The 14,559-nt window shown below is 43.1% G+C and overlaps 1 protein-coding gene across 2 annotated transcripts; it reads left to right on the forward strand.

Moving 5' to 3' along the window:
- The first annotated feature begins 1,741 nt into the window (after nucleotides 1-1,741).
- PDCD2 (programmed cell death 2) lies at nucleotides 1,742-10,505 on the forward strand. Of its 2 annotated transcripts, none has more exons than XM_076002764.1 (6): nucleotides 1,742-2,065; nucleotides 2,650-2,892; nucleotides 3,590-3,784; nucleotides 6,953-7,056; nucleotides 8,254-8,367; nucleotides 9,916-10,505. In XM_076002764.1, exons 1-6 carry the CDS (start codon nucleotides 1,786-1,788, stop codon nucleotides 10,072-10,074), a joined length of 1,095 nt encoding a protein of 364 aa, XP_075858879.1. In that variant the 5' UTR covers nucleotides 1,742-1,785; the 3' UTR covers nucleotides 10,075-10,505. The 2 variants fall into 2 exon arrangements, with proteins under 2 accessions (XP_075858879.1, XP_012638006.1); XM_012782552.3 differs by having other exon boundaries at nucleotides 3,590-3,721.
- The last annotated feature ends 4,054 nt before the right edge of the window (nucleotides 10,506-14,559 follow it).

Consider the following 14,559-nt stretch of genomic DNA (forward strand, 5'->3'; position numbering starts at 1 on the left):
TGGGACTTTTCCAGGGGATGAAGCCTTTAGGGTGCCCTCCTCCCAGAGGGCTCAACACCCCTGCAAGCAGCTTGGTCGGTGAAACAGACCTTCGATAACCGGGTGCAAGACAAGAACCATGGTAAGGAATTCCTTAAATTCCTTTGATTTCTACACAAGCAAGACAAAATGATTTCTGAATTAAGCTCTCCAAGTATGTCTCTCACTATCTCTTGTGATTCCAAATAAAGGCAAATGCACCAACACAAAGGGGAAAGAGTACACAGTCGTCCTTTTATCAAAATAGCATCTTTCACCATTTCAGTGGCTCAAATAGAACGTTAGCTTAGGAAAATCAAGCCTTTAATTTTGAAGAATAAATTTGAAGAAAATTTCAAAGTAACGGCTTTTACTGCTTATGGTCTTTAGGCCAAGTCTATGTATTTTGATTTTGCTGAAGTCTGTGCATAACTACTTGTTGGCCTCTGCTGCAGAACCACCAGCCCAGTCACAGCATCTGACAAGGTGCTTTTGATACCTAAGTAATTAAAATATCCTGGAGGATGGTCCTGACAAAACTGACCAACATTTTACTCAATGTTGAAAAGTATTTCAATTAGGTTCCAAAGTACTCCTTAAATCATACAGCATAAGCCAGACAGTTTTTCCACCCAGTTAAACCATTAATAGGTGGCATATAAGTGGGACAATACTAAATAACTTTGTCCCCAACACTTTTGGGAAAAAGATAATTCAAGGAACACACTGATAACCCTTACATATGCCAAAATTCTGTTCCTAAATTGTTGTATGCTTATTTTTCATAAATCATGAAATAATGCACAGGCCTAGCTAAAAATAATTAGTAACTGTCCCCCTGTAATTGCCACTCCAGGGCCACGCGGCTGGTGGACATAAATATTCTTAACTTCTCTCATAGCTGGTGCCCATAAAGATTCTTAACTTTTTCCATAGATGGCATCACCTTTTCAAAACCTAAAGGTAGTTTTTAAAGTATCTTCCAGGCTCAGCATTCCATTGGATTGATTAACCCACACCAAGAAACTGACACAACTGGAATTGTGACCCCAGGGACTAAAACAACACAAGATGACTTCTACTTCTCTATAATTTTGCCCTAATTAACAAACCTAATTGCCTAATTCCTTGCCTGCCAAACTGTCCTAAAAAGCTCTGTCTCCCGAATTCGCAGGGAGGCGGATGTGAGAAATTTCTCCCGTCTCCCGCTAGGGTGCACGGAATAAAAAGGCTTTCTCAGCCAGAAAACCTGCTGACTCAGTTTCTTGGCCACCGGGCACATGAAAGTGGGTGGGCAGCAACATCCCCCTCCCGCCGCGGGATGAGGCCCCGGAGACCCGAAAAACGGCGAGGCACCTGCTCCTCTCCAGCCCGCGTCCTAACCCTGCCCCTGCCCCTGTGCTGTCTGGCAGCCCCGCCCGCGGCCCGCGGACGGGCCTCGGTTTACCCGCCCTACCGCCCCGTCGCCTCCCACCGCCTACTCCTCGCACAGCGCCACCCGGCACCCGGGTGTCCCAAGCCCGGGGACAGGATCCCCGGCTGGTCTGAGGGGACAGCCCCACTCGGCTCTCCCTAGCAGTCGCCCGCCCCGGGGAGGCACATGGCGCGGACCGGACGTAGAGACGCCAGGGCCGGGACCATGCCGGGCCCTTTGTCCCGCCCCCTCACCCCGTCCTCCAATCGCTTCTCATCGACGCCTTGTTCGCCTCCCGCCCTCCCTTCCGGTGGCGACTTCCGCGTTCCGGCCGGGCGGTGAGCTACGGCTCCATGGCCGCGCTGGCCTCGCGAGTGGAGCTCGGCTTCGCCGAGGAGGCGCCGCCGTGGCGGTTGCGCAGCGACCAGTTCCCGAGTAAGGTGGGCGGGCGGCCAGCGTGGCTGGGCGAGGCCGGGCTGCCGGGGCCCGGGGACCTGGCCTGCGCGCGGTGCGGCCGTCCGCTCGCCTTCCTGCTGCAGGTGTACGCGCCGCTGCCGGGCCGTGCCGACGCCTTCCACCGCGGCCTCTTCCTCTTCTGCTGCCGGGAGCCGCCGTGCTGCGCCGGCCTGCGAGGTGCGCCCGGGCCGGCGGGGGCGGTGCTGCCTGATGTACGCTGGGGGCGCGCGGAGCTGGAATTCCCGGGCAGGTGAGGGCGGACGGCGGTAAGCACAGCTGCCGCCTTCCGCCCCGCGGTCCCCGGGAGCACCTTCTGCGGGGTCCTTGCGGGGGTGCCCTCGTTGTCACTGAATAAGCTCCTAACGATGCCCACGCTCCTTCGTAACCTCCAGCGTTTTGATGAATCAGTTGGCACTAGGTTTGGTTGGTATAGTCAGATAATAGAAATTATTTTTCAGAAAGATATGTCCCAGTGGCGTTTTTATATTTTTTGCAGTCTGTCTTAACAATTGTTCTTGTTTGATTACCTGGAACCAGGTCTTGGAGCCAGTTCAGTTCTGTGTCCCAGACAGAATCTAGTTTCTGGATTTGAAAAGCTTTTCTCCCTTCCGGAAAATAAGCTGCCTGAAAGCAAAAACTTTCATTTTTCACTTTTTTTTTTAAATGGGTGTCTTTTCAGTCTAATGTGAAGTAGAGTCTCAAATATTTGAATTGCCATTTTACTAAAGGTATTTATAGTTTTTCTCTTCATTCTTTCTTAGTTTTTAGGAATCAGCTACCCAGGAAAAATGACTTTTACTCATATGAGCCACCTTCTGAGAATCCTCCCCCAGAAACAGGAGAATCTGTGTGTCTCAAGCTTAAGTCTGGCGCTCTTCTCTGCAGGGTTTGTGGCTGCTTAGGCCCCAAAACATGCTCTCAGTGCCACAAGGCACATTACTGCGGTAAGGTGCATCAGGCTCTTGACTGGAGATCAGGACACAAGCAGGCGTGTTCACAGCCGGGTAAGTCATCATCTGATCGTCTTTCTTAGTTGCAGCTCAGTTTCATAACTCTGTCAACCCAAACATTTTACGTCCAGGTTAACTTTAAAGTTAAAATTAGAAAAGATATAATACATTTTGAAAGTTTCCTAACTGGCAGCATGAATATCTTTATAAAAGTGAGGCTGTGAGGTCTTATTCACCCAGTTATGCTGCCAGCCTTGCCTTAATATAGGCATTTAATTTGATGCCATTTTAAAGTGCCAGAACTGTATGTATTAATAATAATAGGGGCCTGGTGCAGTGGCTCACACCTATAATCCTAGCACTCTGGGAGGCCGAGGCGGGCAGATTGCTAGAGGTCAGGAGTTCGAAACCAGCCTGAGCAAGAGTGAGACCCATCTCTACTATAAGTAGAAAGAAATTAATTGGGCAACTAATATATATAGAAAAAATTAGGCGGGCATGGTGGCGCATGCCTGTAGTCCCAGCTACTCGGGAAGCTGAGGCAGCAGGATTGCTTGAGCCCAGGAGTTTGAGGTTGCTGATGCCTAGCTCACTCACTCTAGCCTGGGCAACAAAGCGAGACTCTGTCTCAAAAAAAAAAAAAGGAAAAACTGTTGCTGTATGGAATATAATACTTCAGAAATAGAAAACTATCAGACTATCTTCACATCTAAATTATTACTAATGATGCTAATAACTTTTTTTGTTTTAGATCATTTGGACCATGCAATTCCAGACCACAACTTCCTTTTTCCGGAATTTGAAATTGTAATAGAAACAGAAGATGAGATAAAGCCTGAAGTTGTGGAAAAGGAAGATGCTACAGAGATTGTGGGCAGCATGAGTAAGCAGTTTCAGGACTTCATTCCCCAAGTGATTAAACACAATGCTTGGGAGAAAGGGCTGAGTATGTTGACATGAGAGGGACTGAGAGGAAAGGATTCTCACTTTGGAGGCTGTAACCTGTAGTTTTCAGATATTGCCTCAGGTGAAAACATAGTTCCTGGACCTCGCTTCTTGCAAAGACTAGAGGAGGAATCCAGATGGTCCCGAGGGTCGGGCTGCACAAGACGCTGGGAACGTGGGGAGTTCCTCTGGGTCTCAGGTCTGTTTCTCAGCTCGGGCGAGTGAATGCCTAGCATGGTGTTTGGCATGCAGCAGGGGCCCTTTAAAAGTTTCTCTTTTGGCCAGGCGCAGTGGCTCACGCCTGTAATCCTAGCACTCTGGGAGGGCGAGGCAGGTGGATTGCTCGAGGTCAGGAGTTCAAAACCAGCCTGAGCAAGAGCGAGACCCCGTCTCTACTATAAATAGAAAGAAATTAATTGGCCAACTAATATATATAGAAAAAATTAGCTGGGCATGGTGGCGCATGCCTGTAGTCCCAGTTACTCGGGAGGCTGAGGCAGCAGGATTGCTTGAGCCCAGGAGTTTGAGGTTGCTGTAAGCTAGGCTGATGCCATGGCACTCACTCTAGCCTGGGCAACAAAGCGAGACTCTGTCTGAAAATAAATAAATAAAGTAAATAAAGTTTCTCTTTCAACTCAATCAACAGTTTGATTTTGTCACTTTACCTAGAGTTCATACTTTAGGATAGTGCCTATGCTGACCAAATACTTAAAAGACTTCTTTTATAATAGTAGCCAACATTTATCCAGCACTTACTTTATGCTGTTTAAGGGCTGTTTGTGCATTAGCTCATTAAAATCCTGACAACAGCCCAATAAGTCAGAAACTCTGCCCCATAATGCAGGTGAGAAAATTGAGGTTCGGAGTATAACTTGCTTTGAGCACATAACTGTTAAGTTTAACAATTCAAGTTTGAGCCTAGATCTTGCTTACTCTAGAACTAGAGCTATACACACAACTACCACAAAATTAGATTTATAGAATCTCAATGAAAATGTTGACTTACTGGTTTGTAGTTCATAACAGTCATGTGTTCCAAAACACATATTTGAGAATCTGTTTCATGCCTGACAGTGCTTGATCAGGGAGACACAACAGAAAGCAACGACACTCATAGTCTTATGGAGGAGCCCAGATGATACTTGGGGAAGTTAAAGTCCTTGTGATGACTAGTAATACGGGTGCCATGGGAAGATGTGTGACATCACTAAAAATTGCCTGGCAGCAGCCGTGTGTGCATCTTCATGTGTGTACATTGTTGTTTTTAAAAAGGTTAAATAATGAAAATGCTCACCTATAGGAGAAGAGAGAGCATAGAGTAGGAGGGATGAGACTTTGACTATGCCTTGTTTATATGGATGTGACTGTGGAACCATGTGTGTGTTTTGTATGGTTATAGAGTAAAATTGTGTTTTAAAAAGCAGTCCTGAATTATCAAAAGTAAGTGAAATTGTATTGAATTAGTTTTATAACCACACAAAAACTCTTCTAAATGACTTTAAAATATAGAACAGTACATCCTTAGTGTAATATACCCCAAGAATGAAAAGAACTGAAAAAAAATGGGTATTTTCAGTAAACTTATTGCTAGAATGTTGCTGTTGTTACTTTGAGGTAGTTGTGTGTGTACTGGGTGCTAAGCAAAAGAGTTACTGAGAACTGAGGTGTTGGGTGCGGCAGAAAAGTGGATGTTGATGGATGAAATTAAGTACAAGCCTGTAGGTCTGACTTTATATTGGAATTAGCAGTTATGAACTTGTGATGTATTTAATCCACTATAAAGGCATAGAAATAATGGCCAGCTCAGTAGCAGTAGGTATCCCTGGTGCCCAGATGGTGGTGTCTGAATGCCATTTCTCTCTAAATGGAACTCCAAGCTCTTTGGGGAGGTGGTGGTTCGAGAACTAGGTCAGGAAATGTTCAAATAACATTGGAACATGGTCATACCAGAGATCTAAGAAGCTATCAAAGGTTAATAGGGTCATGTCAGAAGAACTCAAGAACCAATGCGAAAGGTTCTTATTGGCAAAAGATGGATAATTTGAACATCCTCAAGGGTGTTCTACTAACTGTAGTGGATTAAAATATATCAAATATATTTAATGAGTTTAAAATGATAAAAAAAAACCAAAAACATTGCTGATCATCTTTGTAGGATGCTGGGGAACAAACTCATTATTTTGAAAATTGGTAAATAAAGGGAAAGTTTGTCTTTTAGGGCTACATACCTGAATTATTGACAGATGAAGTGACCTGGGATTTACTTCAGAGTAACTGAGATGGGGGAAGTGGTGGAGACAAGAAACACTGGACTTGAAATGATAGTGGTGAAGCTAATTGGTACATGGAGGTTCATTATAGTATTTCTATCATATATGCTCAGAATTTTCCAAAAGAAAAAGAAAAATCCTTCCTGGAGGTAGCTGTGTCCTGAGACTTGAGTTTGAGTTCCCAGGAGAAAGGTTGGCAGGAGGCTGTATGGCCTGAGGGAACGGCGTTTACACAGCCCTGAAGGTTGCACTGAAACTGCTCATACACGTGATGGAACAGGATCCTGAGGCATTTTATTTCTCTGCCATCCGACCTGGCAGGTGCCAGTGAGCACCATGAATGCCTTCCCCAGGCCATCAAAGCAGCTATTTCAGCTTCTCTGACTCAGAGTCTATCAGAGTTATATTTTGATCAATGTTACAAAGACAAAAGGTTGTACTGGGAAACACTGGCCCATTGGGGACAGCAGTGGCCCAGGGTGGCGGGAATTCCAAGAGTTAAGGTGGAGATGGAAATGAACATTTGATGAGCAGGTGAATGCGTGTACTAGCTGGGAAAAGGAATATGTGAGACATGGAGAGACTTGAACTAAGAGTCCAGCAGCTTCAGGCAGGAGTGATAAGAAGGGCTCGCGTTCCGTTGGGTGTCCTGTGATGTGCTGGGCACAGTCCTACGCCCTTGACTTGGCCACTCTGTTCTTCTGAAGCTTTAAGGCAAACTGCTGAATGGGAGCCTAAATAATACTGCATGGAGTACCTGGAAATTCAGATGATCCAAGTTTAATGAATACGTAGGAAAAGCCATCTGATTATTATAAAACTGGGTTTTCTTAGCATGTGTGAATTGGCAAGTTGTGGGGACTATTACGTTTTCCGTAATAGTTATGTTGATTTTTCAGGTGAAGCACTGGAGGAAGAACTAGATTCCATGGCAAAACATGAATCCAAGGAAGATAAAATTTTCCAGAAGTTTAAAACTCAAATAGCCCTTGAACCAGAACAGGTAAAGTAGAACTCATACCTCCCCACAGTATTCTTTTTAGGCCATGTTTTATGAGAAGAAGTAACTCGGATAGGAGATGAATGAAATGTTGCCTGAGATACACAGAGCTTTGACATCATTGACCAAAAAACAACAAAAAAAAGTTATTTTTGCCCATTTTCCAATAGGTACCTTTGGCTAGTAAAACCAACATGACGTGCTAACATTATTCACATTAACTTCCCTTACCATAAGTATAAATCACTAAAGAGGCCGGGTGCGGTGGCTCACGCCTGTAATCCTAGCTCTCGGGGAGGCCGAGGCAGGCGGATTGCTAGAGGTCAGGAGTTCAAAACCAGCCTGAGCAAGAGCGAGACCCCGTCTCTACTATAAATAGAAAGAAATTAATTGGCCAACTGATATATATATAAAAAATTAGCCGGGCATGGTGGCGCATGCCTGTAGTCCCAGCTACTCGGGAGGCTGAGGCAGAAGGATCGCTCGAGCCCAGGACTTTGAGGTTGCTGTGAGCTAGGCTGACGCCACGGCACTCATTCTAGCCTGGACAACAAAGCGAGACTCTGTCTCAAAAAAAAAATAAAAAAATAAATAAATCACTAAAGAAAACTCAGCTACATAAACCACTCACTGGGATTAAATAAATATCCGGGGGCTTCTAGGAAGACTAGATCCAGGTCCCAAACACTAAGAAGGCAGTATTTAGCAATGCATATGCTTTTTAACAAAATACAAGAAAACCCCTCAGTCATTAATACCAAGCTTATTACAATGAAATTTACCCTTGTTTGTAATATTTGTCAAAATACCATGTTTTACTGGGCATTTGTCCCTTTTAATTTTTAACTAAGTTTCCTTATAGGTGAGCAGATTCTGGGCAGCATTTTGGATGCAGAACCTGGTGATAGGAAGCCTGGGCTTATTCTTGGTCCCTTTGCCATATAGTCATAGGAGTAAGAGTCTAATGTTAGGTAGTAACAAGTATCATGTAGGAAATGTAATTTTGATACCCTCTGAGTCACTTTGAGAAACTGAGACGGCATCAGTGGTGTTCACTGATAGAACTGAGATGCCTTTCAGCTCAGTGTTCCATCAGGTGTGGGAACACGTGTGGGGTTTCTCTGCATGATCTTCAGCATGCCATCAATGGAAACTTGGGTAAGGTGCTTACAGTTTTGACATGATCCTTGTTGATTTTAGATTCTCAGATATGGCAGAGGTCTTGCTCCCATCTGGATTTCTGGTGAAAATATCCCTCAAGAAAAGGATATTCCAGCTTGTCCCTGTGGTGCCAAGAGGATATTTGAATTCCAGGTATGACCTTAGAAAAGGACTGTTTTGCGTGTAGTCACCATGATTTATGTTTTAAACATTAAACACTTTACCAAAGTAACACATGCACACGGGTCAACAGGCAGCATGGAAGGTGTCCTGCAATGGAAATCAGTTTTCTCTCCAACCTTGGGGAGTATCCCTGGAGGGAATTGTCATTCACTGCTTTTTCTGGTAGTTATCTGTCTCTTTAGCTTTCTTTTTTTTTTTTTTGAGACAGAGTCTCGCTTTGTTGCCCAGGCTAGAGTGAGTGCCGTGGCGTCAGCCTAGCTCACAGCAACCTCAAACTCCTGGGCTCGAGTGATCCTTCTGCCTCAGCCTCCCGGGTAGCTGGGACTACAGGCATGCGCCACCATGCCCGGCTAATTTTTTGTATATATATCAGTTGGCCAATTAATTTCTTTCTATTTATAGTAGAGACGGGGTCTCGCTCTTGCTCAGGCTGGTTTTGAACTCCTGACCTTGAGCAATCCGCCCGCCTCGGCCTCCCAAGAGCTAGGATTACAGGCGTGAGCCACAGCGCCCGGCCTCTTTAGCTTTCTTTTTCTGGTGTCTGTCAGTTCCCTAGTTTTCAGGCTATGTAGACTGATTGTTGTGATGAGGATGTTGTGATGAGGATTTAGATTGAGGCACTGCATAGCCCTCTGCCTCCAGTGTGGTTACTTTTAATTAAAGTCTTTGCCTTCATACTTTGTGAGAGGATATTTTAGAGCCTTTACTGTTTAATCTTGATTTGTGGATTTGTTAAAACAATGGATATAAGCATTAAGGTGTTTTTTACAAAGGAGTTGTTAGCATAAAGTCTATTTGGGGACTTTGGTGGACTTTCCACATTTAGTGGAAATGCTCTTGAGCTGCGACTTCACTAACCTTACAAAGTTGTAGGTAATGTTTGTTTCTTTGGATTAAAAAAAAAAGGAATCATGAGGATCATAGCCAAAACTGTTTACTTTTTAGTGCCAAAGCTTTTGGAGCCCAGGATGAGGTGACAGGATTTGTATAGAGCAGTTTCACACCATGGTGGCAATTTTGCTGCTTTGTGCTTTCAGAGTAGACTACTTCACTTCAGAGAAATCCCTTTCTAGTCTATACAAATGTCAGCAGATGCCCTTCTATATTCATTACTAGAAGTTAGGGTTAGGGTTTCTTGAGTCAGAGTCACAATATTTGCTATTCAGGTTTTGTATGATACAAAATAAGACTTGCCCAAGTAGAAGCTTCAGGACTATTTTGTGGCATATTAGTAATAGATATTAGTAATAAAAGTTTAACAGCCACTTGTGAACTTCTTTCTGAAATGGAAAAGACATACTAACCAGAAGGCTAGATGAAGTAGAGAGGGGCTTTGAAGTTGTAAAATGTTTTTAGATTATTAAATATGTTAACTGTATAGTGTCTATAATCCTGTTGTGTAGTATGAAGATTGAAGGGCCAGGATCCCAATAATCACCCTGGCCGAGAAAGTCTATTGAAAGCAGATGGTGCTTCCTGCCCTGAAGCAGCATTCTAACTTTGTCACTTTCCTTCCAGGTCATGCCTCAACTGCTCAATTACCTGAAGGCCGATAGACTGGGCACCAGTGTGGACTGGGGCATCCTGGCTGTGTTCACCTGTGCCGAGAGCTGCAGCCTGGGGACTAGCTACACAGAGGAATTTGTGTGGAAGCAGGATGTAGCAGACACACCTTAAAGGCATCTTATACCTTGCAATTCCATTTCTAGGACTTTATCCTAAGGGAATAATTATACCAGAAATAGAGGCACAAGAGATACAGAGCTGTTGCTTGAGGTATTGTTTATAGTGTCTAAATATTAACACACAAATGTCCAACAACAGGGAATTAAATGTTGGTGTTCTGCAGTGGAAGGCTATACAGTCTCGATGATACACACTTATGTGGACAGCAAACAAGGTACAGATCTAAATTCACATTAGACGCCACTATGGGTGGTATTCATGATATTACCATATTTTTGTAAACATATTTATACATGTATATGTGCACAGAAATCTGGGAAAGAGACTAAGTGTGAACTGGTTATCTGTGAATGGTGGAAATAAGTAAAATGATCTTTTTACTTATATGTGCATTTCTATAATAAAAATGGGTTATGTACCAAGTTAAGTCAAACCACTCTTTAGAGCACTTCCCCCTCTAAGTCTGCAAAATTAAAACAAAGAAAAATAGGTGAAACCCCAACATACTGTTGTCTAATCATCAGCTGGTTGTCCCATACTCTCATACTCACCGGAAGCCCAGAACGTGAGAAAAATACTACACTTCACTAGGCTGGTGGGTCTGAACAAGATAATTCTGAAGGAGCAGTACCACACTTGGCAGTATCAGGAAAAATGGTGGCTTTGTGGTCATAAACCTGAATTTGAAGAGGTTCTAACTCACAGTTGGTTAGTCTGTGGCCCTGCTTACAGATGAGAGACTGAGCGGCAAGAGGCCATCTTCCCTTCCCTCCTTCAGGGGCTGTGGGATGTAACCAGAGGAAGGAGCTGGCCCTGGCAGCAGCCCAGGGAGGGAAGGCAGGCCTTGCATCAGCTGTGCAGTGTGGGACATTCTGTTTAAGTAAGAGGCTCCTAACTTTATGCTTCCGACCTAAGGTTCCTTCCAGCCCTACCTTCACAACTGATAATTCCCAGTTCTCTGAACACCAGGGATGATAGTTCATTCTGGTAACTGTCTTATGCTTATTTTATGGGGGAATGGACTCACATTCCCCCATAAAACGTTCCTGTTAACTCTGAAATGCATTGCCACCATAAATCCTCTTTTCTTTTCAAAGGTAACATCACTTTCTAAAGTCATTGGCTACTTGGCTATTTCACTATACTTGTGTATCATAAAGTCCTGGCCTATTAGTCTAGGACTATGTATGTGTATATATTTATAATTTATATTAGTAGCGATGTGTATATAGTTACACATAGCACCCTATGGGTAAGTGCAGTATGGAATTCCCTTGGCTACTTTTTAATTAGAGAATGGCATTAGTTTTGAGCCTCAGGTGGCTGTCAATGGGAGTCACCCATAACTATGGTATGTCGCAGGCTGTGGCTACTGGAGGGAGTTTTCATCACCATTTAGTGGCAAGAGTTGGTCACAACGCTCAGTGGGAAGCACAGTGGCTTGAAAACTGGACTAGTGGGGCCTTTGTGTCCTAAATTACGAATAATTCCTTGTAGTCAGAATGTGTACATTCTGCCCAATGAGGGCTTTTAGAGCAAAGACTTTAGGGTCTTTCTTTTTTTTTTTTTGAGACAGTCTTGCTTTGTTGCCATGGCATCAGCCTAGCTCACAGCAACCTCAATCTCCTGGGCTCGAGCAATCCTGCTGCCTCAGCCTCCCTAGTAGCTGGGACTACAGGCATGTGCCACCATGCCCGGCTCATTTTTTGTATATATATTAGTTGGCCAATTAATTTCTTTCTATTAATAGTAGAGACGGGGTCTCGCTCTTGCTCAGGCAGGTTTTGAACTCCTGACCTCGAGCAATCTGCCCACCTCACCCTCCCAGAGTGCTAGGATTACAGCCGTGAGCCACCGCGCCTGGCCTAGGGTCTTTCTATGGTAAAAGCTGTTATGGGGACATCACAGGATGCCCTGGGCTTATTGGAGCACTCAGCCAAGCTGTCAGTGTGTCCAGTCAGCCTCTAGAGATGACTGCAAGTTCACGGGGCCTTTCTGCTTGGAACAGGTGGTATCAAAAGAGAGACAGGCTGGTCCCAATCAGCACCAACTTGGCAACTGTTAAAAAAAAAAAGGCAACTATACTATAAATAATACAACATCAAAAATACATTAAGCAACTCACTTGCCTCTAGAAATGTCAAGACACATTGAAAACCACAAGACAATCAAATCAAGTCTCACCCACACAGCCACAGGTGCACAGACGTGGATGGCCAGTCCTTGCGCTCCCCCTGCACAGTGTAGGGTCTGCTGGGCTCAGACACTGCTCAGCCAGAGCAGCTCCTCTATCGTAGAGAGCAACAGTCAGGTCTCTCTCCCCTTCCAATACTGAGTGCTGGTCTCACTCTTTGACAATTTCAGAGATCATAGCAAAAAACTGATGTTTAAATGTTTTTGGCAAATCATATTGGTGGTAGTATTTTGTCACTCTTAAGAATGTTGCACATATAATATAGATTAAGTTAGTAATTATGGGATATTCTAATTTATCCCCTATGTTCTTAAAAATTAAGGATTCTCTACATATTGCAGTGATCTAAGAAATAAAAAATAAATTAAGGGCCGGGCGCTGTGGCTCACGCCTGTAATCCTAGCTCTTGGGAGGCCAAGGCGGGTGGATTGCTCAAGGTCAGGAGTTCAAAACCAGCCTGAGCAAGAGCGAGACCCCGTCTCTACTATAAATAGAAAGAAATTAATTGGCCTACTGATATATATATAAAAAAATTAGCCGGGCATGGTGGCACATGCCTGTAGTCCCAGCTACTCGGGAGGCTGAGGCAGAAGGATCACTCAAGCCCAGGAGTTTGAGGTTGCTGTGAGCTAGGCTGACGCCACGGCACTCACTCTAGCCTGGACAACAAAGTGAGACTCTGTCGCAAAAAAAAAAAAAAATAAATAAATAAATAAATAAATTAAGGATTCTTAGTGTAAAAGTATATATGATATAAAATTGGTTAAATAAAAATCCTGTAGTTCTGAATTTGAATTAGGGAAAGAAGCAAACTTTTATCCTGCTATGATGAAGTGCATCACTTTATAAAAGTATTCTAATAAGTGAAAAAAGAATTAATATTTCATTATTTTGCAACTCACTAATGAATTAATAGATCTCGCAACTGCATACCAGCTGCCAATTTGCAGGAAAACAGAATAGAAGGACACTGAACTGTACCATGAGTTTGTAACTAGCAAAACCCAGACTCTGAGAAGCTCCACCCACTCAATGGCCTGCAAATTTGAAGGAAAAGAGATGGAGGGGAACTTAAAGATTAAAACACATAAAAACACCAATTACCTTTAAATGGAAGACTAACCTATATTAGTGTTTAGCTAATGACTACAAAGGTTGGGACGCTGGTTCCTGTTTGGGGAAAGTGAGGTGTGGCTGGCCGGTGGTACAAGGGGCTTCTGGGGCAGTAAGTTCTATTTCTTGACCTGGTGATGCTACAAGGGGGTCTGCCTTTGAGTCATACATTTGCTAGATTGCCTGTATGTGCTGCATTTTACAACTCAAAGTTGAAGGAAATATTTTCAAAAAGTTACACACATTAAAGTCCTACCCACTGAGATAAGAGAAAGAAATACTGGAAATGAAAAAAAAATTACTATTTACAGATGATTACATGCCAGAACTTTCAATACAATCAACTAAATCAACAGTAATGAGTTCAGTAAACTGGTAATAAGACAAACAACAATAAATTTTAAAGTGAAAATTCATGAAAAAGTTCCATTAATAAAACAGAAACCATAATATACGTAGGAATTAACTTTTACAAAATGTAAAAGCATTGTATGAAAAAAATATAAAACTTTACTGATAATATACACACATGGACCTACATAAATGAAAAGACACTTCTTTCTGGGGTAGAGATAACACTGGAATGTCTTTCCAAATTCACACATTGCTGGCATCACTACTGACTGGGAAATGCAAGAACAGAGCACTCTGTATACCCTTCTCTTTGGACTGCAGTGTGGTTACCAACCTATCAAAACTTAGAATGTATAAATTGTCTTTAATACAGCAATTCATCTTCTAGAAAAGTTTACTACAGAAATATCAGTACTTATCCACAAAAGTACACATACAAGGCTGTTCCCTGCAGTACTGTTCATAATAGTGAAAAACTGAAGATAACATATATGAACATAATTAAGAGAATGGTTCAATAAATGAAGGTATATAAGAAAACCTTAATTCCCAATCATGGAAATACTAATACATTTATGATATACTGAATAAAAAAAGGGAAAGCTGTAAAACAATATATTCTTTAGTAATTTTTCCAAAAAATGGGATCAAAAGCAAGCCCAGAGGATAGAATTTGCACTGAACAGGGCTTGGAAGATATGCACTAATCTGGTGGTTACCTTGGGTTAACAGGTGGAAGGGAGAGGAAGGAAAGACCTCCCCTTTCTGATTATATACCTGTAACGTACTGAAAATTTACTTTTATGACAGTAACA

Source organism: Microcebus murinus, chromosome 5, assembly GCF_040939455.1.
Source record: "Microcebus murinus isolate Inina chromosome 5, M.murinus_Inina_mat1.0, whole genome shotgun sequence".
NCBI classification, from domain to species: Eukaryota; Metazoa; Chordata; class Mammalia; order Primates; family Cheirogaleidae; genus Microcebus; species Microcebus murinus.

What these genes read in the sequence shown, in the direction of transcription:
- PDCD2 (XM_076002764.1), top strand. Translation starts at nt 1,786, where the DNA reads ATGGCCGCGCTGGCCTCGCGAGTGGAGCTCGGCTTCGCCGAGGAGGCG. An exon ending in GCAGGCGTGTTCACAGCCGG is followed by an intron (nt 2,893 to 3,589) that starts GTAAGTCATCAT and finishes TTTTTGTTTTAG; the next exon opens with ATCATTTGGACCATGCAATT. An exon ending in AGAGGATATTTGAATTCCAG is followed by an intron (nt 8,368 to 9,915) that starts GTATGACCTTAG and finishes CTTTCCTTCCAG; the next exon opens with GTCATGCCTCAACTGCTCAA.